At 38.6% G+C, this 25,329-nt stretch overlaps 1 protein-coding gene across 2 annotated transcripts in view; it reads right to left on the bottom strand.

The window, feature by feature from the left end:
• LOC145279655 (uncharacterized) overlaps positions 1-25,329 on the bottom strand; it is a 466,377-nt gene that overhangs the window by 167,943 nt on the left and 273,105 nt on the right. For both annotated transcript variants that reach the window (XM_080130890.1, XM_080130891.1), the window contains 2 exons: positions 6,009-6,119; positions 1,869-2,033 (listed from right to left, as the gene is read on the bottom strand). In XM_080130890.1, coding sequence (XP_079987016.1) covers positions 1,869-2,033; positions 6,009-6,119 — 276 coding nt within the window. The remainder of the gene's footprint in view (positions 1-1,868; positions 2,034-6,008; positions 6,120-25,329) is intronic.

Genomic DNA, 25,329 nt, shown 5'->3' with positions numbered 1-25,329 from the left:
AAAATTAAAGAAATTCTTAGGTTTAGACAGATATGAAGATTATCAAGAAAAGAATAAACTAATTTGACTACATCGTCAGAAGTGACCCTGAAAGCAATGAATACCGCTAAAAAGACTTTGTAGTAGGCTTCCAAAGCAATTCACTGGCCAGATCCACAGCGAAAATTGGAAAGATTAGGAAACCACAAAACAATATGGAAAGATTGTATATTCAAAAAGTGTGCAAAGATCCTCTGAAGATGATGTAATAAAAAAGAAAGGAAGAAAGAAGAGAAGAAGAAAGAAATTAAGAGAGAAAGATAGAAAGAAAAACAAGAAAGAAAATGAGAAAGAACAATTGAAAGATGAAAGAAAAATGAAAGAAAAAGAGGGAAAGAAAAAGAAAAAAGAAACAGAGAAAGAAAGAAATACAGAAAGAAAAAGAGAGAAATAAAGAGATATTGTGTTAACTGAATGAATTTGTAAGTATGCACAAATCCTTTGAAGATTATATAATCAAAGAGAAAAGAAAAAGAGAAAAGGAAAGAAAATAAGAGAAAAAGATAGAAATAAAACAAGAAAGAAAATGAGAGAAAAAGAGAAAGAAAGAAAGAGATTGTACTAGCTTAATGAATTCGTATTCTTGTTATTTCAAATGAGTTTTTGAAGCTGATTCCTCACCTGCTGATTAATCTCTTGTATCTTTGACAAAATTTTGAAAGTAAATGTCCACTTCAATCAGAAAATTGGTAAATTCATTTTAAAGCCATTTACTTTTTCTATGGTTTATAAACTAATACGAAAAAGATGACAACTCATTTCTCTACATCAATAAAGGACATTCACCTGCATAACACATGCACTTTTATGACTTCATATTTAGTTCAACATTTCTTGTATTAAAGACACGAACATATAATATATACAAGGTGCCTTCAGTAAGTTTCCAACTTTTTGACACGCATTTAAAATTGACTTAGACTCTTGAAAATTCGGTATATTATTGCTATACATCTTATGAGATGACTGACCAATTTTTATGATTTTAGGCTCAAATGAACAGCTACAGCAGGAATTGGAATACACCCTACTAAAGCGTGATTGTCACAGCTTATTTTAAAAAATGTAGTCTGGACATGAGGACACTTTCAATAAAATTTTGTTTTTAACTTGGTAAAAATGCCAAAGTGTATGGAATGCTTCAGACTGCTTTTGGACCATCTTGTATGAATCGAGCATCAGTTTTGGAGTGGCATAAGAGATTCAAGGATGGCAAGGAGTCTGTGAGGGATGATGAGAGGTGTGGGAGGAGTAAGGAAGTCAAAACACTAAAGTTGATTGTCCAAATAAAGAATTTAATGGATAAGGATCGTCGTGTGTCTATAGAGAAAATAAGTGCACAGTTTGATGTCAGTGCAGAAACTGTACACAAAATTATTTGCGAGGAACTGAAGATCTGGAAGATTTGCGTGATGTTTGTCGCAAGGGTGCTCCATCCTTATCACAGACAATTTGACTAAGATGGCCATCAAGACAGTTCCTCACCCTCCTTTGACGACCTTGCTCTTAAACTCAAGGCAAACATTAGAAACTGTCGTTATGAGACAACTGAGGAGGTGAAAGAGGCTGTGATGAGGATCATTGACATGCTCACACAAGAGGATTTCCATAGGGCGTTCCAGAAGTTATTGAAGCGGTAACACAAGTGCATTGCAGCCAGAGGAGATTACTTTGAAGAGGACTAGAGTTTTATATGTGTACTATCAATAAAAGTGCCCATACGAAAAAAGTCTGGAAAATTATTGAAGGCACCTCGTATATAAGATGCTGTTAATAATTGTTAATACTTCATATTATCAACTACTTAATGTACAAAGAGGAATAGTAACCTTTTCAATATCCAGGGTTGAGACGCACACGTAAGAGCCATACGGATATCAGTGTCTTCAAAAGAATCTCCAGTGCCAAGACGTTCATTCAGAAACTCACAATCTCGTCGACTTCCTTCTTTGAGCCCAACGCAAAGGACAATAAAACGGTAATCTGGGTTGATACTGTAAAAAATATAAAAATGAATTAGATTTAGGCAGCAATAAATATTACGTTGAATGACAATGGTTGATTGGTTGGTTGGTTGTTTTACGGCATATCAAGCCTTTTCAGGTTATTTAATGCCGAATCCAGTTATTTTGAAGAAAATTCTTTTAATAGAATATATATTTTTTTTTTCAAGTCGGTTTCTATTTAACCCATAGTTGGGACCCTAACAGGTACTACCACTCCGGGTCAGAGTGGACCTGGGAGCAATGACAATTAAAGGGTGGATCCACACTCCCCAAATCCCGCAAGCTGGGTCCTCACCATCGGATATAGTTTAAGATCATATCCAGGACCATTGAATGTCTATGGACGGAAACATGGTTGCAATCGATCGTGCAATACAAGGCAATTGTTTGGCGATGAAGTATGAATGTTTGTAATTTTTAGATTCATCGGACAACTGTTCTCATCTTAAGTGCTATCTGCACAACATTTTGGTCGATGCAATCACCGGCCTTCATCAGATGTAAAAATCGCCATGTTTTGGGATTAAAAATAAGGGGGAAGCTCTGCACTCTAAGGTTTCGAATTTTTGGATCTAGGTGGAAGTAAGTTTACATGAATAATGAATAATAAAGATAGTTTAATTCTCAGGGAACCCTAGGGGGCATCATTTTAAACTTATTATGATTAAATTTTAAATTAAATCCATCAACCAATTGTAAGTTCTTAGAAACATAATATTTCCGAAACTAAGAGGTTGGTGGTTTCAGTATGATTAATCGCATGTAATCCATTTTTTAACCAGATATAGATGCAGATTATCCGATTAATCGAAAAAAATACAACACAATTTTAGTTATACGATCGCAGCTATATAAGCCAAACACAAAACATAAACCAATATAAACAGAAATTGAAGAACTAGCTTAACCTGTGTAAAGTACCAAAACGTTTAAAAGCGATAACTTCTTTCTTTTCAGCAAATACAATAGAATTTCATTTCAAATTCTTCATTTAAAAGCGACGACTTTTTCCATACAAGTCGACCGAATCGCATTTTAAGTTCTTTTAAAAGCGACGATTCTTTAATAAAAAAAATCCAACTCGAATTGTACTTTACTGTTCTCCAAACTTGACGCCGCTGTTTCTCTAAAATCCGATTCGAATTGTACTTTACTCTTCCCTATAACTTAACGACGGTATTCCTCCAAAATATCCATAACTTGACGGTTTTCCCAGTATTATTCTGTTGTTTCTTCGAAAGCTGCTGATATGTTTTCCAAGCTGCACCGTTCAATTGGAGTGGCAGGACTAATTCGACATTTTCCATAGTGCAAACCTCACGCACAAGTTCCACATTTTCGATCCACTCGATAATGGGCATATCAGCTGCAGCACCACTAAATTCCGGAATCAATCGGACACCAAAAATCTTGCCCTCCATTGTAATAATAATAAAAGGCTGAAATAGCTTCTAATCGTTGATTGGTTGAGTTACAGAAAAAAAAAAGAATGATTTTTAGATCGCTAAATTCGCCGCATTGAAGCAGAAGCACACGTAACAAAAATCTGTCCTGTTCTCTTTTCGACGTTATCACAAACAGGCTTTCTTCAACTAACACCAGATTACAAAGTACACTGTCGAGCCGACAAAAAATAAATCGTTCCCAACTGAAGTAATGCTGGCTTTTTATTATGTCCAACCCGACTGCGTCTCAACTTGCATAAGACACGTTTTTGTCTTGTGTCGGTAAGGTTTCGAATTTAAAACCTTTTCTCTCTTTTTTTTATTAAGCGAATGACATCCGTGCTAATCATACACACTACAATTTTCCCTACATCCTCTGCATGTCACCAACGACTTCCTGTCTGTGACACAATATGCTGACACGTAGCCTTGAACTTTTAACTTCTAATGGAAAGTCATACTTTTATGAAGATTCTAATTTTAATGCTATTTTTATACGCTTCAAGTAAACAACTTAATTTTTTTAAAAGAAGAAAAAGCCCCTCTAATCAAACTAATAACGAAAATAACTGAAATTTGTAAAACCTATTGTGATTTTGTAATTTATATTTTGGTAATAAAAAATATTGCTAATCACACTTTCATAAAAATATTGTGCTTTGAGCAAGGAAATAAGCTGAGTATCTGCTCTAATACTGTCCTCGGTCAGCAAAGAAGAAATCCTTCTAAACTGATTATTATTTTTGCCCCAGTTTAGAGTACCCTTTTTCGGGAACTGTATTTTCCCCACATGAAAAACAACCTTATGTCTAATTCTGTCTTCGTAAGGAGGGAAGTCAATAGGTGTAGTCATAAATTATTAAAATGTTTTTTTTTTTAAGTCTTTAATAGAATTTAATTTCAATTCGAATCTTTCTCTTATTTGTTAATAATATAAGCCTCATCTCCTCTTCCCTCTTCTCATTATTTCTATCCACGTCCTCTTTCATCTTTTATCTTCTTCCCTCAAAAGAAGGCAAACCTGTATGAATGTTGCCAATTATCAGCCAAAAAATAATAGTTCTTTTTAAAATCCTAGAATTGGTAAATTAACCAATATGAGTCATAACAAACTGCAATCAATAAGCAGTTTAAGTAAACGCCATAGTCTCATAATAATTATAGAAGTAAAAAAACAAAACAAAAACAAAATAATAATAATAATAATAATAATAATTTTAGTCAATATGACATTCTCTTTGACAAGAAAAAAATTAATAACATTGTTAAAGTTTATTATTCTGTTTGATGTGTTTTATTCCGTGCAGCTTTTTAAGAAAAGGTCAACATTTTTCCCATAATTTTTTTTTCCAATTAAATTTCTAATTTAAATTGTTATTTTCATATTAAATTATTATTTTCAAATTAAATCCCGGCAAGTATATCAAACAGTAATAAATCTGTGAACAGTTCCAGTAAACGTCAGAAGTTATACAAAGGAATAGCTTACATCTTCTATAATATATAGGGAAAAATATCCTGTATGTATCTATGTATGGCTGAAATTTGAACACTCCCCAACAAAACCCTGTAAAATTGATATATTTTAAATTGGCATAACGCTTGAGGAAAAACAAAATGATGTTATCATGTAAAGGGAAGTAACTCTGATTTTTTCCAGAGTTATTTCCCTTATGCTGACTCGAGTTATGTGCGTCCACAGAGAAGAAAGAAGAGATGAGGAGGAGGGAGAGAGGGAGATGGAAGCTATATTACACTTTTGCCTCAGTAGCTCTGATAGTTATAAAAGTAAAAATTAATGTATTTTAGTTATGTTGGAATTCGTTTTGTTCCATACAATTCCACACAAAAAAGAACACATTTTTCCAATGAATGTTTTTCCAATTGTATTGTTTCTTTTAAATTATTTTTTTCAATGATTTTTTTTCAATTTCATTTTTTTCAATTAATTTTTTTCAAAATAATTTTTTTTCCAATTTAAAATGGATAGTAATAAACTCATGAACAGTCCTACCAAACATCGGTAATCGTATCCAAAATGTGTACTATGTCACATAAGTTTACAGAAATAATGTTGTGGTTTTCTTTTATAAGAAAATTAATGAAAGTTTAAAGAAAAATTTTAGCTGAAAATTGTATTTGGTGTATTTTTTTCCAGTTAAATTCCTTTAAAAATAATATTTTTATATTAAAAACATATTTTGGAAAGGAGTAAGAGAGTATTTTGAGTATTAAATACACTTAAGAGGTAATCTAAATGAACTCTGTTACAAATTCATTTAAAGTTAATATCCTGAAGATGAGTCTAGGTATCGTCGAAAATATTAGATGCAGAAATAATTTTCTTTTGTTGATGATTTTTACCCTAAAATAAAATAAAATAAAATAAAATAAAATAAAATAAAATACACATCAGAAAAAAAAAACATAAATAAAAGATCAATAAGTAAAAATTTCATATTTTAATTTAAAATAATATTAATATTATAAAGTTATGAAAATAGGAAAAAAATCATACCTATTTTGATCTGGGTCTTGTTTCCATCTGCGATAGATTTGGACAGCGTTGGAAATGCAATTTGGATATTCCACATAGCAAGCAAGTGTGATCATTGCTCCTTGCAATATTCTACAAAATATCATAACATAAATGAAATATTTTAATGTAAGATGCTAGTTGATGAGATATCAAATATATACAACATCCACAGTCGTAAAAATGATCAAACATCACGCGTAGATCTTGGCCTTTAAAAAAAAAAAAAAAAAAAAAAGTGCACACACAACATACGGAAATGAATATACAAATTGTACATAGTTAAATTTTACATTGAACGCTGGGGTTATTAGTTAGATTAGGATCCACAGAGTGATTGAGGTATTTTGGTAAATGTTGCCAGTCAAGAGTAAGACTTCAAAGTCTCATCTGTTACATAGTCAAAAAGACCCTGTACCCTCCCCCTCCCAATTTCTTGTAGGGCCTTGTGCCTAATTTTGTTGAATTGAATTTTTTGTACGTTTTTTATGTTCAATTTTTTCTTTCTCAATAAAATATATAAACAAGATCAAAGTGTAGTATCTGTTCTCTCAGTTACTAAACTTTCCGCCACCGGGCTTTCGGGCTAGGTTAAGGTGTTTTCATACTAACCTTGGTTAGCAAGGACCGACCCCCTCCTTTGGGGAGTCAGGACCTAAAGGACCGACTCCACATTTGTGGGAGCTTGGACCCGGAAACCGATCCCCTTTTTTGGGAGACTGGAATCTCGGGACCAGCACCACTAGCTGGTAGTTGAGACCTGGTTTTGTTGTTTTTTGCATGCGTTTTTTCTTCGTTCCGGTCTCTTCCCTCTAGAGACAGGGGATGGTCTAATTTCTCCAGACTTAATTGCCTGAGCAGCACTCTGACCTGCCAGGCCCAAACTTTGTCTATCTTCGCTGCTCTCCCAGTGGATCGAGCAGACAGGGTTCTCTTTCTCGCTTCCGTTGGGGTAAGTTAGTGGGTAGGGTGACGTGGGGTAGGGCGGGTGCTTCGTTTCTGCTCCCCTCTGTGGGCAGGGATGCCTATCCCCTCTCTCTCTTAATTGCGACGCGGCACTCTGACCCGCTAGCACCGGGAAGTCAAAAACTCTAATTTCTTCAAAGTCCGCTCCTCCCCCTCCTCCCCCTCCATTCCCCTGGGTTTTCTTTTCCCCCACTACACTTTGGTCCGCGCCAGCGGCCAGTGCAACCGCCACAATGCCAGGCAGGAGGGGTACGTCACCCCAAATGCGTAGCATCTCAACTGCGAACGACTCCCTATGTGAGGGAGCTGATGCATCTCCCGGCGAGACGGCGCCAGGAAACAAGGTAGGGCCCCGGCGCGCGGCGACCTTGGAAGAAAGCGGGAGGGTAGGGCCGCAGCCCGCGGCGACCCCCCAAAAAGCACCTGCAACCGCTCCCCACGAGGGCAACCCAGCGGAAAAAGCTGCCGTTAAGTCACTAGCTGGGAAAAGTGCAGAACCCAGCCAACCAGCTGCACCCCAGGACGGCAGAACCAAGGGAGGAAGACCGGGGAACCCATCCCCCGCTCCCCCAAAGGGCGACTCCCCAACAGAAAAGGAGGAAAACAGCACCGCGGACCAAACCGAGGCGCTGGATGAAGACGTAATAGCCTCCATCTGCTCACTATTCGGCGGGGAAGACAGTGATTGGCCCCCCCAACACTCCCCAAGAGGACCAAATACGGAAAAGGGGTGACTCTCCGGCCAGTGGTAACAAAAGCAAGCTGGAAGGAGAGACACCCTTGACAGTACCCACCAAGGCTCCAGCTGGGAACACGGCACCAGAAGGGGAGACACCTCCATCCCCCAAGGGGACAGCCACCCAGCAAAGGAAGAAAATAAGAAAGGGGAGCGGCCCGGAGAGCAAACCAAGCCAGGACGAAACAACGCCAAAGACACAATGGCCTACTTTGCCTGGTAACGGCCCCGTTCCGAAACCAAAAATGCCCATAACAATGGAGAGCCCCACAACACCAGCTACGCCCCCCAACCCGAGTCCAGCTGACACCCACCAGGATGGAGGACCGGCATGGGGCCCCAAAGAGCAGCAAGGGAAGTTGACGCCCGAAGACTACAGAGCACTCTTCGACTCCACTTACAAGGAGTATACCCAGGGGAACAACATCCAACCCCTCCCGGGTCAAGTGGAAGTTCTGGAGAAAAGAGTGCTCTCGCTGATAACTTCAGACACCAAGACAAGGGGTCTGACGGGCGTCAACAAGGACACCATGATGAACGTGTTGCTGGAGCAGAACATTCCCGCCAACTACATCTGTAGAAGGAGTTACGCACAGTGGGATGTTCTGCTCCCCACCTCCGAAGACGCAGTCAGGCTGTCCAGGACCTGCCATCAGAGCAGGAACATAAAGCTCCAACCCATCTATATGAACAAGAGGAGAGCAAATGTTTCTGCTCTAAACGTCCCCTGCTATATGGAGGCCAAACAACTGGGGGCTATCCTAAGCCAGTATGGAGACGTAGAGGAAGTCACCCCGGTCCGCGGATTAAGAAACATCATGACCGGGGACTACAAAGTACAGATGGTCCTGGACAAGGCTGGATTCTACGCCATCCCAGCCACACTCAAGTTCGGAGAGTGGACACTCTCCCTTATAGTGGAAGGGAGGAGGCCTCATTGCTGGCTGTGCACACAACAAGGGCATATGGCGAAGGACTGTCCAAAGAGGAATGGAGGGAAGAAGCCCACAAAAGCGGCGGGAACAAGCGTGACAACAAATCAAGCTGCTGCTCCCGCGCCGGCCGCAAATCCTCCAGAGGCACCGACAGGCTGGGTGACGGTCGTAAAGAAAGGCAAGATCAACAAACAGCCATCATTGCAGACAGTCACCCAAGACCAAGAACAACCGAAGAGCGAGATGGAGAAAATGGACACACAGACACCCTCCTCCTCAAACAAGAGGAAACTACCAGAATCTGAGGAGGAGGCCGCGTCAGAGGCAGAGGAAGAGACAACAACAGTCTCTATGGCCCTGAGCGCAACAGAGATCAGGAGGGCCAGGAGGAGGAAAAGCCGCAAGACACGCGCAAACCCTCCTACCCCCACTGAGACTGAGAAGGACTCCCTCGCAACAACAACACAGGATGAGCCCCCTGTGATCCCAACACCCCAGCAACCCGAACAACCTTCCTCCTCTCCTATAAAGGCCCCAAGAAACTATTCCCGCCCCTCATCCCGTGACAGGAGCCAAAAAGAAGAAAACGAGCAGGCTACCCCCTCCCCAAGCGCTCAGCCTCCCCATCAACCAAAAGAGATCCCCTCCCCCACTCCCAAAGTCCGCACTGAACGGACCAAAAAGCTCCCCTTCCTGCCAGGAAGCAGGATTTGTGAAACAGACCCTCTCCAACCGGCTCCGGACCTTAAAGGACAACAGAAGGTCCGGTACAATAAACTTAAAAACTTTGAAAAAGTCGGTGGAGACCTAGTAACAGACCCCACTAAATTCAAGGACGCTCCCTTGTTGACCACTTTCGTTAGGGTCAACAAGGACGCTAGGACTGGTGGAATGTGGGCAATGATTAAGGCAGCGAAGAATGCGATCCCAGGCCAGCAGCTGGTGGATAGGGACCATCCTTCACTGACCAACATTTTCTTTAAATGTGAGGGTAGAATCCCCATGTATGTACACCCATCGCTATACAGGGCACTCAAACTAACCTTCCCCCTGGACGTGGGGGGCGTGGCCAAGGATGGATCACCTTCATCGGATTTACTTACCGGCAGCCTTGGCCAGGCCTGCCATGTCCTCACTGCCCAGGATTTCAGACCCGTCTGTGACAGTGCTTGAGGTAAGTGATCATGTCTTTGAACTTGGCTACATTGAATGTGAGGGGCATCAGGTGTCGAAGCAAGGCCTCGCGCGTTGTGAGAGACTTGGTGTCCCTCAAGGTAGATATTGCCGCTATCCAGGAGACCCACTTTGTTTGTGACGGGGATTGTCAGGTGCTGATAAACGATTACGATGTCTACTCAGCATATGGCAATACCTATAGTCGTGGAATCTCCTTGCTAGTGAGTCGCACCCTGTCAGCGTCGGTGAATGTTGTTCACGCAGGCGAGGACGGGCGGGTGCTTGTTGTTGATGTTGCTGTTAATTGTAGTGTTTTTCGGATTGTTGCTGTTTATGCTCCCAATGCTGCTGTAGAGAGGGCAACCTTTTTTCGACGGTTGGAGGGCTTCTTAGTGGATCCGGAACGGTTAGTTTTAATGGGGGATTGGAATGCAATCCTTGATCCCAAAATAGATAAGGTCGGGGGGACTAGCGGGTCGGCGTGGTGTGACAGCAGTCTGTCTGACCTGATGGCCTCGTGCGATCTCGTCGACAGATTTCGTCTGGATCATCCGGGGCGGGAGATGTGGACGTGGCATCCTGTAGTGCCTTCCCATCCAAGCACTTACTTGGATCGGATGTTAGTTAGAAGAGGCGATGTAGACTTCCTATCTTGCCCCACGTTCCACTTGCTAGGACACTCGGACCATAAACTTGTTATGGCCCGTTTGAACTTAAGTGCTAGGCCTAAACTGGCCGGATACTGGAAGTTCAACAGCACCTTGTTGGAGCTGGAGGACTACCGGTTGAAGGTCACTGAGCTAATTCAGCGGGCTTTAGTGGGGGCGGTTACAGGGAGTAAGTGGTGGGTTAGTCTCAAGGCCAAAATTAGGCGCTTCTCTGTCCAGTATAACCAACGCCTCGCGATAGATAAGGCTAAGGCAAAGAAGCGTTTAGAGGATAAGCTGACCCGGGCGGTGGAGGGGGGGGACCCCCTAGAGTTAACACTAGCTAAACAAGATCTCAACCGCTTGGCTAACGAGCGGTATGAAGGTCAAGTAGTTAGGGCTAGGTTAAACAAAGTTTCTAACGAGGCTGTGAATGTTGACGCTGTTGAGTGTAAGGCTGCCTTAAGGCGCGGTTCGGATGGGTACATTCGTAAAGTACATAACCTGGAAGGACACCCCTTAGTATCGACTCGGGAGATCTGCGAGGGGTTTCGGGAGCATCTATCGGTGCGCTTCACCCAACTACCCGGACTCAGGGTTGATGAGTTTGGCAGCTATTTGGCTGACTCGCCCCGCCTCACGGCGGCTCGGGCAGCTAGCTGTGATGGTCTTATTACTGAACATGAGGTCATTACTGCGTTGAAGCAGGTCGGCTATAACAAATCCCCGGGGCTTGATGGTTTACCCTACGAGTTTTACTTGAGGCTGTCGCCCATGTTGGTCCCTATTCTGAAGGATATGTTCAACCATTGGTTTGCCCAGGGTTCCCTCCCTGGACAGGTGACCAAGGGTGTGATCACATTGCTGAGGAAAGGTCAACGGCATGGTGGGAGGGAAAACTTTGATGATTTTAGGCCCTTGACTCTGCTAAACACAGAGTTAAAGATTTTGGCAAAGATTCTTGCGAATCGCTTGCAGGTTGTCATCACTGACTTGATCGAACCGGACCAGACTTATGCTGTGAAGGGGAGATCGATTCAAGACAATTTGCACTTGATACGCTCGATCATAGAGGGGACAGAAGACGATGCCGAAGCCGCGCTGATCAGTTTGGATCAGTCCAAGGCATTCGATAGGGTCGACCATCGGTTCCTAGGATCTGTGCTAGAGGCCGCCGGATTTAATCCGGACTTCCGCAAGTGGATCTTTGTTCTGTATGACAGGCCGACGGTAGCGGTGCAGATCAACGGTAAGCTGTCGGAGTCATTCGCTGTCTCTCGGTCGGTGCGACAGGGTTGTCCGCTGTCGCCTCTGTTGTATGTCCTGGCGTTGGAACCCCTCCTTCGCAAGTTAAGGGACGAGGCGGCTACACCAGTCCTGCGCGGAATAGCTCTCCCTGGAGTCACACGAGCCAGGGTTTCCGCGTTCGCCGATGACGTCACCGTGTTCGTGTCTTGCCTCACGGACGTTCAAGCGGTGGTCGAGGTGCTCGCTCGATACGAAGAAGTAACAGGGGCCATCTTCAACCGTAGCAAGTCTGTTGGCCTGCGGTTGGGGGCCTGGACCGGGGTAAACTCGCTTCCAGGTATTTTCAGCTGGACCGATGGATCGGTCCGCATTCTCGGTGTCTGGTTTGGACCGGGACTTCAGCTGGAAAAGAATTGGTCGGAAGTACAGTCTAAGGTCAAATCGTCAGTAAAGACTTGGATTGGAAGGAAATTGTCCTTGAAGGGTCGGGTGGAGGCATGTGCTACATATGTCTTTCCGCTCATCCTTTACCGTTTGTCTGTACTTCCTCTCCCTGCAGAACGACTAACCCGCTTACAAGGGCGCCTCGATTCACTTTTGTGGAACGAGGGTAAGCATTATGTCTGCAGAGAGGTCTGTGTTCAAAATCCGAGCGAGGGAGGCCTGGGTCAGCCCAGTCTCTTGTGTCATAGAAACGCCGAGAGATTGGCTTTCCTGGGTCGTTCGCTTGAAGGAGACGCTCCTTGGGTCCCTGTGGTTGAGAACTCGTTTCCCAATCTCAAACCCAACCCTTCGGTAGAAGGTCGTCGTAGACCGAAGGGGGAGTCCAAGTTCTTCTCCGAATGCCGAACCGCTCTTAGAGCTTTGCCGGGGACCAATGTCCTCGATCAGCCAAGGAAGAAACTGTATCGGGATTTAGTGGAGGGGACCGCGAAGGATCCACTTTGTAGGCGGATGGGATGGTCGATGGAGGTTGTCCGTTCTCAATGGTGTTGGGCGCCGGGACGGGAGGTTCTGAATAACTCGGAATTCTCCCTGACTTGGCGACTGGTCCGAAATGCGCTGCCCCTCTTCGACGTACTTTTCCGGTATAAAGAACATACCAGTCGCTTCTGTCCGCGCTGTGACGAACGTGAGCCCGAAATAATCGAGCACGCGTTTTTTTAGTTGCAGCCGGATACAGCCCCTATTAAAGTACGTCGAGGGGGTAACAGCTCGCATCGATGCCGAGTGTCTGCTCGATCTCGACGTAGGAACTTTTGTGTACAACATGGAGCCGCCGTTCCCCAGGGAGGAAAGTTTGGTTTTCCTGGCGATCCTAGCAGTAGCGCGCATGACCATTTGGATTACGTGCCTCAAGTTGGTCCACGAAGGGACATCTGTTCCTGATCGGGATCTGATCGTTTACTTTAAACATTTGCTTAAAGTAAAGATCAGATGCGATTGGAAGAGGTTGCCTAGAGTGGAATTTGACAAGAGGTGGGTGCACAGCACTAGTTTGTGCATCCGTCGAGGAGCCAAGTTTCAATACGTGTTCCCTCCTTAGGCATGGCATGGGCGGTGCTGGGTCCTACGGAACCCATCCCGCCTAGGTTAGCATTATAAGTTCAGTAAAGTAACTCTTGACTGGTGGTACAAATGAGATCCTGTTCCTGATTTTATTTTTTGGTATTAGAGAACCTCTGAGTCTGCCCAACCCCCCTGCTCCTCATCTTTATTTTCTGATGCCCCCGGTCATCCCCCTACTCAGAGGTCACCTTCCTACCCCCTCCATCCGTTGCTTTATTTTCTCCCACCTCCATTAAGGCGACTTCCCCAAACCCCATTAGGGATGCTCTGCTTGTTTTCGGTTCCCCGGAAAACAGTGGGGGATCTAGCCACATAGAATAGTACAGGGGGGTCTTACTAACAACACATTAGTAGTTTTTTTTTTTTTTTTTTTTTTTTTTGAAATGAACATTTTCATTAGTTTTTTCCCACTCCACGAACATTTTATGCCAATTAATTCAAGAACTCTTTCTAATGAAATCGAACTTTATTTTCTCACACATACACACACACACACAAAAAAAAAAAAAAAAAAAAAATGCACACACAACATACAGAAATGAATATACAAATTGTACATAGTTAAATTTTACATTGAACGCTGGGGTTATTAGTTAGATTAGGATCCACAGAGTGATTGAGGTATTTTGGTAAATGTTGCCAGTCAAGAGTAAGACTTCAAAGTCTCATCTGTTACATAGTCAAAAAGACCCTGTACCCTCCCCCTCCCAATTTCTTGTAGGGCCTTGTGCCTAATTTTGTTGAATTGAATTTTTTGTACGTTTTTTATGTTCAATTTTTTCTTTCTCAATAAAATATATAAACAAGATCAAAGTGTAGTATCTGTTCTTCAGATGCTGCAAGCTATGACTAGCTATGACTAGCAAAGACCAGATGTGGGGGCAACCCCACATGCCTGACCATTAACCAGCTCCCATTTCCCACCTCTCGGGAGCTGGTCCCCTTTTTCCCTTACCCCTCCCTTCACTCCTCACATTAAAAATCGGCCTTGTGCCTAATTTGCTCGGTGGAGGAGCAAATAAATACCATCTGTTCTTCAGATGCTGCACTTCTATTTCTTGTTCTCTTTCGGTGGAGGAGAAATCCTTCACGCCTGAGACAATTTTTATTTTTGTACCTTTTCTCCACGTTAAAAAACGACCCTGGTGTCTAACTTTGTCCCGTGGGGAGGCATAGTAAATAGGTACATATGGTAGAGAATCTATGTGCATGCTTATAATTTTGTATACACTGGAATAAAAAAATACAGACGAAATAAATCACATTCGAAGTAATGTCAAGTAAGAATTAAAAATTAAGAACAATTTATTTACTTGCGTTTACCAGAAGTGATTTGAATTATTCACATAGATACTTCTTCTCGAAGATGAGAATAATAGTCGGCAAATAAAATAAAATTGATAAATAATACAAATGACTCATCTCAATAAGAATTCCAATTAATTCAATAAATACTTCTTCTTTGCATGTCTTTGAAACATGTAGTCACATAAAAGTTTCATACATTATTTTTTACAGTCATTTGCATTATTATTGTCTAAGATCATTCAAGCTACACTGTTTTACAGTGCAGACAATACGGTGCTGCATGGCATGGTCTCCCTCTCCAAATTTGCAGATGATCAGATTTGGTCATATCAGCTTTGATCATCACACTCTCGTTTTTAGGTAGTTAAATGTGTTCTACTGGAACCATGGTGTTTCTGAGTCAGGAATGAGTGTTTTAAAAAGGGAAGATTCTCATGTCAGTATGAAGGGTGGGTGGGGGGCATTCTCTAGCCATCTGGTTTACAGTTGCAATCTAGTCTCTTCCTGATATGTTGTTAAGCTAAATTTAATTGTGAAATTATTATGAATTTATAATAGGAGTCAAAACGTTTCTGTATTCAGACCACCATCTTTAAAGTGTTCCTGGTGTCCAAAGGTGATAAAAAAAAAGAAAAAAAAAGAAAAGAAAAGACGAAAGCGGAATAACTTAACTCAATTGGTTTGAAAGATTATTGCCTTTTTGTTATCGAATTAAACCAAAATAGTAATGCGAGTTGATTTAGTATTTTTTCACTTTCTGGAGGATCTCTTTTATGCCTAAAGTGTTGACAACAAATAAATTCTCAATTTTCTATCTCATGTATACATTTATTTTTGTGTATGGTTTATAAACTCATACAAAAAAAAAATGATGATAGTTCAATTCTCTTCATAAATATTAATGGCTATAATGAATATTGGAAGTATTTGCAAAATTATGTTCTGAAATTATGTCCAGGAGTATGTTCAAAATTAACTAAAAAAAAATGTAATTTATTTAAAAAAAGAGTAATTTGTTATAAACTGTTTACATGTAATTGTCTAAAAGTGTATGATCTCATTTTATTTTTCAACTTTTGAATTAGCAATATTTTAAATTTTGGAATAGGAGATCAGTTTTGCAGATAAATTTAATATAAAATCATTTCCCACTGCTGGGCCACCAGACGGTAATAATCACCCACTTGAAGATTAGATAGATAACACATAAGCAAGTATTTATTTTTTAAAGGACAATAAATTTTTATATCTTTGGAGGATGGGGGGGGGGAGTAAATCTTGGACATTTTATGCTGTAACAATTAATGCTTTTGATCAAATTTCATTCTAAAAGCAAATTCAATGTTAAAAGCCATAAAAAAAACACTTGTTCCTCCTCACTTCTTCAGGTGATCACCGATGTGAGTGTAACAGAACCATTAACAAATCTATCCGACACTTAAATTCAGTTTTGTAGCTAAAAGATAAGTAATTATTGCGGTCATGACATGCTTTAACCTATATTTTCAGTAGAAAAAAAAAATAAACAAGACCCCTCCCCAACACATACATCCAAAATTGATCTTCAAGAAAGTAAGAAAGTGGCTAAAATAAAAACATGGTTACATGTTTTTGTAAACGCTATCTGGTCAGCAAGTGGGTGATCATTAGGGCTAGGACAAGAGTATATTCTTTTCATTGATTTTACTCTTGAGTATATATCTGACACAGACACAATTAATCAACCGAGAACCACATCACTACATGAGAATCAAAACAAAGAAAAGAATATGCTGTTGTCATAGCCCTAGTGATCATACTACATTAAATTTATATACAAAACTTATAAACAACTCTAAAGTCTAAGATAATATCGTTTCATTGATTTTTTACTGTCAGTTTTAATATTGTTTATAGGTAGACAAAAAAAAAATACATAGGGTGAAGAGTTCCAAAAAAGATCACCGTATTTTGTGTTGGAAGAGTCACTAAGGGAGATACAAATACGGAGATAAGTTAAAAAAAAAAGTATTTATATCGAAAACGAAGCAGAATAAACAGAGAACAAGAGTCGTAATACTTAATACCAAAATAGCATACTACAAATGCTCACATGGTACTTATCTCTCTCCCATTGCGAAGGGATGTGACACATATTTGGAAGGTGGGAAAATAATTCGATGCTCCAAGAGGCGGAGCACTCTGGCCCTGCAAAAATAAGTAGCTCCATTGGCAATAAGTGATAAACTTGCTCCACTCAAAAGCCAGGAGGCTATACCTGGAAGAGTGGACCTCCTAGGGCTACACAGAGCATTTTCATCAGATTGACAGCTAAAAGGCCACCGAAATGGAAACGGAACTGCAACTGACGTGTACTATGAAGTATACCCACACCATGAGAGTCAGTAGGTCTTGGCCTATTTATACAGTTCGGAAGAGTTCATATCTTGTGCATGGGTGAGTCTCCACACCATAAAGTAAGGTAGCTCGAGCACTGTTAAGCGATGGGCAAATGTTTATTTAATAGGCATTTGATGAATCATTTGCAAGCACCGATCCAAAGTCCTGTAGTTAGAGCTGCCGACTGTCAATGTGATGGTTGTAAGTTCGATTTACAGCTAGAGAAAAAGCTAATCTAGCCACACTGATGAGTTGTGATACAACGAAACAGTACTGTATGTGAATTACTATATATATATATATATATATATATATATATATATATAATGACATATTTTAGTTTATATATTCTAAGGCAACATGGTAACATAGACACATTATTGTTTTTGGTATTGTATAAAGTCTCTTTTTGCCTTCTCGATTTGAAGTTATTTTTTTAAATTAACATGAACACTAGGATACTTTAATTAAAAGGCAAATATGAACAAGTAAAATTATAGAGGAATAAAAGGCGAATCAAATAGGTTGTTTCAATTTAGCTTTAATATGCAGTTTTCGAAAAAATAACAAGTGCGGACTTTATTTTTGGCGCCACTATATATATATATATATATATATATATATATATATATATATATATATATATATATATATATATTATATAAGGGCACTTTGTGCGTGTAGGTGTGTGTGTATGAGTTCGTTCCTCATAGGTTCCAAAACAGCTGAGCCTATCTTTTGCAAATTTCACACAAAGCTAATTTAAATGTCTGGCAGTGTTCTTAGATATGTTTTGTACAGAAATTCATCTGATAAGTATCGAAAATCAAAAAAATCTTAAAAATAACTTTTCTCTCTTATAAATAAAAAAGAAAAATTTTTACAGGGGAATATTTGACGTTACACCAGCTAATGAAGGTAATAAAATTTCAGCAAATAATTTCTTCTTAAAAAAACAGATTTTTTATAATCTGTAGATATAACTTAGTGGTAGAGCATTTGACTACAGATCGAATGATCCTCTGTTCAAGCCCGGGTGTGCTTAATTTTTTATTTTAATTTTTTTCTAATTAATGAGTTCAATTTATGACGAAAGAAACCACCATTTAAAATCGTCACAAATCATTTCTTCATTTGCATATTTTAAAACTAAACATTAATCAGAAGTGACTTTTCCAGGGCATTCATCGTCAAGCCCAAATATCAGCTGACGTGATATTGTAAACAAATACAGACGGGATTTGATGAACGACATTGCCATTATTTAAAAAAAATTTTTTTTTTGCGAATTAGTCCACTGGGCAAATTATTTCTCGTAATATATAATATTAAATAGAAGATTGATTCTATAATAATACATACACAATCTCCATAAATAAAAAATATCATATTTAAGCGTATTGTACAACCAGGCAACGCCAGGCTGCCAAAAATTTAATTGAGAAAAAAATTTACTCTACATAAAATTTTCAGTTATATTAAGGAATACATTTTTAAAAGAATTGATGGACACACGCGTAAGCACCAATGGCGCGTATATGTTTGGTAATATCAGATTTTTGAACTTAATGAATTATGGAATATGTATCCTAGGCAACAGGGTGAGTAACGTAGGTACATTATTTAATTTTATTTGTAAACTTTACCATTAGAAAGGTGTCATTGAAACCATACCATAAGCATTAAAATTTAAAACTAACGTTATACGTTGCTTATACTCGTCCTGAGACTGGCATTATATAATTGAATATAAAAACGGAAATTAATGCTAGTTAGATTATGTTAGTTGATATAACAGTCTGGTTTATGTACATAACTATTCTTATAATATCAAAATAACTAGTGAACAAAGTATTATAATGCTTTTTAGTCCCCCAACAAAAGGAGGGTGGACCTGTAAATTCACCCTTGTCTGTTCGTCTGTTCGATTTCATTTTCAAGATGAAGTTTTAAATCAGCATACACTTTTACACTGATCTAATTATTAAAACAGTTTGCGATAAAGAATGTCGGATGTATTTTATTTTGGCGAGACCATCAGCAATTGAAGACATGTATCCATGTTAAAAGACGTTATTTTTATTTCACAAACAGGTCACTGCATGTTTCGATGTTAGTTCTCTAACTGAACTTGTGGAAGTTTTTTTATGGGTAGTATTGTCGTGCTAAATTATGTAGGCAATACGGCATTGAAAATCTCTTTGTTTAGTTGTTTCACTTTTAAAAAAAATTTTCTTATCAGTTTGTTCACACTGGGGATGGGGCATCCGGTAGGATGCAAGGCATTCACCCACTATCTCATATATATCAATGAATATATATTTTTAAGATTCTAACTGTCCCTATAACTGCAATTGTTTGAATCTCTCTTGCACTTGGTCCACTGGGTATATTTGCCATGCAACATAGCCACTGGAACATATGCAAATGACCAAGCCGTGGGTCGAGCATGACATCACAGAATAAATGGATATATATGACAATGGAATCGGAAGAAGAGGAGAGAGAAAAAGAAGAAAAAAATAATGTGGCAACATGGCAGTCTTTTTTTAATCATGTGTTGGCATGGCAGAAACTTTTAACAAGATTTTCGGGTGGCCATATACAGTGGAATGAATGACATAGCAGTTTATTATAGCTGTAGACTAAACCAACTAATTGATCATATTGTCGCTGGCTTGGAAAATATGTGTCAGGCGGCTTGGTGTGGAAACGATTGGTAATAAATGCTTTTACTGAAAAAAATTTGTGCTGAATTCCTTTCCTTTGTTTCTTTGCGAGATGTTCATACACCATGTCAGGCCCATGTTAAAATTTAACGACCATGTTACAGAAGATTATTTATCCTGGTTACAGCACCAAATTTCTGTTACAGCCAGGTAGTTTTAAAAATTCTTTTTCATGAATTCAGTTGTTTCTATAATTATTGGAATAATGCAGATCTTCCTAAGATTCCAGTTTCTTATATTAATACTATGTATGTTTAAGTTATAAAAATCTATAAAGGCTCAAATATTTAATAAACAAACATGACAAATATTTATCTGACTATATCTGAACATAAAATGTGTAATCATCATAAGTCCATAAGGTATATACAAAATACACCCATCGTAGCATATATTCAGGTGAATTTTCTTCCTCATATGATCCACCATATAATTTTTTGTTCTTTACCTTACAGAAATAGTGCGATTTTTAAAAAATATATTCGTAACAATATAAATCACCCCTTCCGTATTTCCTTCTGTGTCTGAAAACATATTATGCAGCATACAAATATTTGTGTGTGATGTTGGCAAGCTAATCAAAAACCTCGATTTCAGTAAAGCAACTAGCCCTGATGGCATTCCTATTATAGTGCTCAAAAAAACTTCAACCAGCACTAGCTTTGATACTTACAAAGCTGTTTAAGTGTTGCCTTAAGGAGAACTGCTCCCAACAATCATGGAAAACCTCATCAGTAAGTCCAGTTTTTAAAATTCAAGTGATCGTCATCTCTCTCACAATACAGACCAATACACCTCCTGTGCGTCAGGGGTAAGTTAAATGTTAAATAGAGAAGTAATCAAACACCTCAGCAAAAATAACCTTCTTAGTGACATGAAATATAGTTTCTGTTCAACTAGATCTACAGCAGATGTGCTAATGGTTATATCTCATAGAATTAGTGAATCTCTTGATGGAAGCTTCCTTTGTAGGGCAATTGCTCTTGATATATCAAAGGCCTTTGATAGGGTATGGCATGAAGGTCTACTTCATAAGATATTCAGCTATGGTATAGTTGGAAATGTCTTCTCAATTATTAAATCATTTCTCTCTGATAGGTTCATGAGAGTAGTGGTTGATGGGCAGAAATCTGAAGCTCACAGTATTAATGTTGGAGTCCCTCACAGGTCCATCCTGGGCCCAACTCTTTTCCTGATCTACATGAATATCACATTCATCCAAATCACTTTCTAAGACATTTATGCTGACGACACTAGCATCTATGGCAACACTTAAAAGGCGGCAAACGACCAAATTCTTTCTGATTCTTTCTCCTCTGATCTTGATTATATGGTACAATAAGGAAAGAGGTGACTGGTTAATTTTAATGCATATAAAACCAAGCTTCTATCTTTTCATCATCAATGCTCTGATTCCCATCTTGCATCCATTTAAATGAATGGCTCTCATCTTGGGGAGGCTCCATGTTTTGACAAGCTTCTAGGTCTGACCTTTTCTCCTGATCTGAGATGGAACACATACATCAAATCTATTGCCAAAGTTGCTGCAAAAATGGTGGTATTTTTCTACTGCTTCAGTAGATATCTCACTGCTGATGCAATTCTCTACCTGTATACGAGCCAAGTACGTCCAAGGATGGAGTACTGTTGCCGCATCTGGACAGGAGCTGCTAGAAGCAGCTTATCCTGCCTTGACAGAGTTCAAAATAGACTTTGTAGCCTAGTGAGGGCCTTTTCTCTTCCCTGAAACCTCTTTCCCACAAAAGAGACGTTGAGAGCCTTTCTCTGCTTTATCGATTTTTTCATGGCATGTGCTCGTCCGAGTTCCAATCTTTGATCCCCCCCCTGTCCTGACTTTCACAAAAAACTCGTCTAGCTGAAACCACTATCAATATTCTCCACTATTTATCTGTGATTAAACCTAAGCGTGGCCTCTGTGCCTTGATAAGTAGTGACTCCTTTGTAACAAAAAAAATTAATTTTCTTTTCTTTAGAAATTGAACGAGTGTACTTTTACAAAGCATACTAGAATACACAATAATTACAATTGCAGCAATGTTGTGTAGGTTTCTGCAAGATAATAATCTGTCTTCTTATACCGCTCTCTTCTGTTTGCTGAGATATATTATACCTATTTAAAATATATATGAAAATAACTATTACTGTTATTAGACTATTTGGAGATGTCAGTGCGGCAGTTTCTTGTTATGTGTAATAGGTTTTTAAATATTACATAATACACTATACTGTATTGTACTGTACTGAAGTGGCAATCACTCTAGGCGGGTTGAACTGGCTTCCTCCAAAGAAGGAAGTTTCATGGGAATATGAAATTCACAAGCGGTACCCATTCGCATGTATATCCTTGTCAGAGGAGATGACAATGTTAGGGTTTTGCAACTTTTGCAGGGAGGGGGCTACCGTCCTCTTACATACAGCGATTCCTAAATATATAATACAAATACAGCTTACATACAGCTATTCATCTGGTACTGGCCATGTTCAACGTTGCTTAACTTCAGTGATCCAATGAGAACTGATGTGTCAACATGATTATGCCTTAAATATTATATAGGCAATATTGATTAAAAACTGACTTTGGTATGGTTAAGTATAATATATTTTAAGTGTGTATATATATATATATATATATATATATATATATATATATATATATATATATTAATAATTAATTATAATAATTAATATTAATTTAATATTAAAGGCACTTAACATAATAATTATTAAGTGAAATTAAATTTTAAATTTAATATAATTTAATTTTAAAGTTAATAAAATCATCACCATCCGATAAATAAAAAGGGGAGGGGTCGCAAAACGAGTTAAACGTGAACCCGTGATGCATAAATATTTTCACTTCCGGTTATAAAATAGATTATTGGTTGAAGAGAGTATCTAAAACGGTCCTAATTATCGGGTTTTAAACCGACAGTACCAATGACTTGTCACTTCTAAAAACTTTCTGTAAACAAAATATAAAATATAAATACGCTCGTATTTTCGGATTTTCTCTATACTTGAGCACTCTGCTGGATTTCTCCCACCCCCAATAATTATATATATATATATATATATATATATATATATATATATATATATATATATATATATATAATGTTGGCATCCCGGAATTTTAATTGTTAATATCTTTCTTGGAACAGTGTGAAAACGTTCTGTTGGTGTCTAACTGACTTCACGTGTCTGTTCCCACGACCTTTTGAATTTTTTTTTTTTGTTGACAGGATTTTTATTTATTTGCCTTTTCACCTGTTGATGATTTGATGAAGAATCGAAAACGTTTGTGATATATATGGAACATACATTATTTTTTGTAATTCTACCACAATCAAGATAATTTGAAAAATCGAAAAAATAAAAAGGGTATAATTAAGTATTAGGTTGACAAGAAGGTTTATGCAGAATTTTTAATTTTGATTTCAAATGATGTATTTTCAAATAAATTTTTGTTACCTTTATTTATATACCATTTTAAACAGCGTTTTCCGCGTTATCTAATCGTTTAAATTACAATGGTTTTAAAACAATTATGTCTTTTTTCAGAACGTTGAATACAAGATGGTAAAAAGCTAATTTGCACAATTTTCTTATTTCAATTCAAGCTAGCCAAAAAGCTGCTGAAACAGCTCACAATATCCACGAAGTGTTTGTCCCAGGGACCACTACTAAAGGCACAGCACAATGGTAAATTAAGAAATTTTTTCATGCCGACAAGCCTTGAAGATGATGAGCGTAATGGTCGGCCATTGGATGTTGACAGTGTTCAGTTAAGGGCCTTAGTTGAAGTCAATTCACACACAACTGTTCGAGAACTGAATTAGACGTAACGTATGCGACGATATCTAACTACTTGAGACAGATTGGAAAGACAAAACAACTTGATAAATGGGTGCCTCACGAATTGAACGATAACCAAAAGAAACGCTGTTATATATATGTCATCTTCCCTTTCTTTTACACAATAAGAACGACCCGTTTCTCGACCAGGTTGTGACTTGTGATGAAAAACGGGTTCTTTACGAAAAAAACTGGCAACACTCAGATTAGATGTCAACGAAGCTCCACAACACTTCCCAAAGCCAGAATTGCACCAAAAGAAGGTGATACTGAGTGTTTAATGATCTGTGACTGGTATCATCCATTACAGTTTTTGAATACAGGCGAAACTATTACGGTGGTGAAGTACTGTCAACAAATAGATGAAATGCATCAGAAACTTCGACAATAACACCCAGCATTAGTCAACAGAAAAGGCCCAATTCTCTTCCATGACAATACCCGACCGTACGTTGCTAAACAAACTCTGCAAAAGTTGAACGAATTGGGCTATGAAACTCTACCTCATCTGCCATACTCTTCAGACATCTCACCTACCGATTACCACTTTTTCAAGCATTTCGACAACTTTCTGCGTGAGAAATGCTTCAAAAAACCTAAGCGATATCAAAAACGCCTTGAAGTCTTCATCGCCTCCAGAACGCAAGATTTTTTTATGTTACTAGCATAAATACACGTGTTTTGCGTTGGCAAAAATGTGTTGATTCTGATGGTGCTTATTTTGATCAATAAAGTTTCGTTTGAGTCGAGATATGTTCATCTGAATTAAAAAAAGTTAAAAACTGCAAGAACTTCCTTGTCAAACTGATAGATGATTCCTGTTAGTTTTAGCAATGTTCCGGTTTGAACTCACATGTACTTCCGGTTTGAAAAAAAAAAAAAGAAAGAAAAGATGTACATGTGAGTTCTTACAAATTCCAGAAATACGTGGAGGAAAGAAGTGTTTTATCTTTCAATTTTGTACTTTTTAAAAACTTTCAAGATAGAATAACTTTTTGGTGGTGGTGGGGGGGCAACTGGACAATTATTTATTTGATACAATATAATAAGAATGTTTGAATTGTACACCGTCTCTTCTCACATATCAGTTAGTTGACATAACTTTTACAAAAGTAGAGCAATGATTACCAAGTTAAACATTGTGAAATTCCTCTTTCGAGATGATTATGTACAACATGATCATCTTTGCATATGAGATAACGAATGTCAACAACATGTCCTTGGAAGAAAGAAAACCATAAAAGCAAACAATAACTGAACTATGCATATTAACGTTTTCATTTCCAGTTCTGTAATTGAAATGTTAATGAAAAAAGAAAAGTCTATAGAGTTCAAGTAAAAATTATTAAATATGCTTATATATAAAGAAAAATCAGTCCGTCAAAATTAAACTGTAACAGTATTGAATTTAGGAAATTGATATTTGATTCTGTTTAGTCATTGAATTATGAAAATTTTAAGCCTGTGTTCTTTACATAGAGAGAGAAAGAGGTCATCTGTACTTTTAGAGTCTGTGACAACAAAGTAAAAATATCTCTCAGGATAATCTAATTTATAAAACTCATTATGTCTGTCTATCTCCATATTTTCAAACTCTATCTCTTTCGAAATCCTAACCCTAGTCACAGAGCGGTGCTAGGGGCCTCAAATGATTGAATTTTTTTATAGATCGTTCTTTAGGGGTCTTTAGCCTGTGAAAATAGTTTTAAGGAGTCAAAAAAGGGTCAAAATTAT

This window comes from Euprymna scolopes, chromosome 7, assembly GCF_053919585.1.
Source record: "Euprymna scolopes isolate OS-2025 chromosome 7, ASM5391958v1, whole genome shotgun sequence".
In the NCBI taxonomy this organism is placed as follows: Eukaryota; Metazoa; Mollusca; class Cephalopoda; order Sepiida; family Sepiolidae; genus Euprymna; species Euprymna scolopes.
This window is presented reverse-complemented; position numbering and strand designations above follow the sequence as displayed.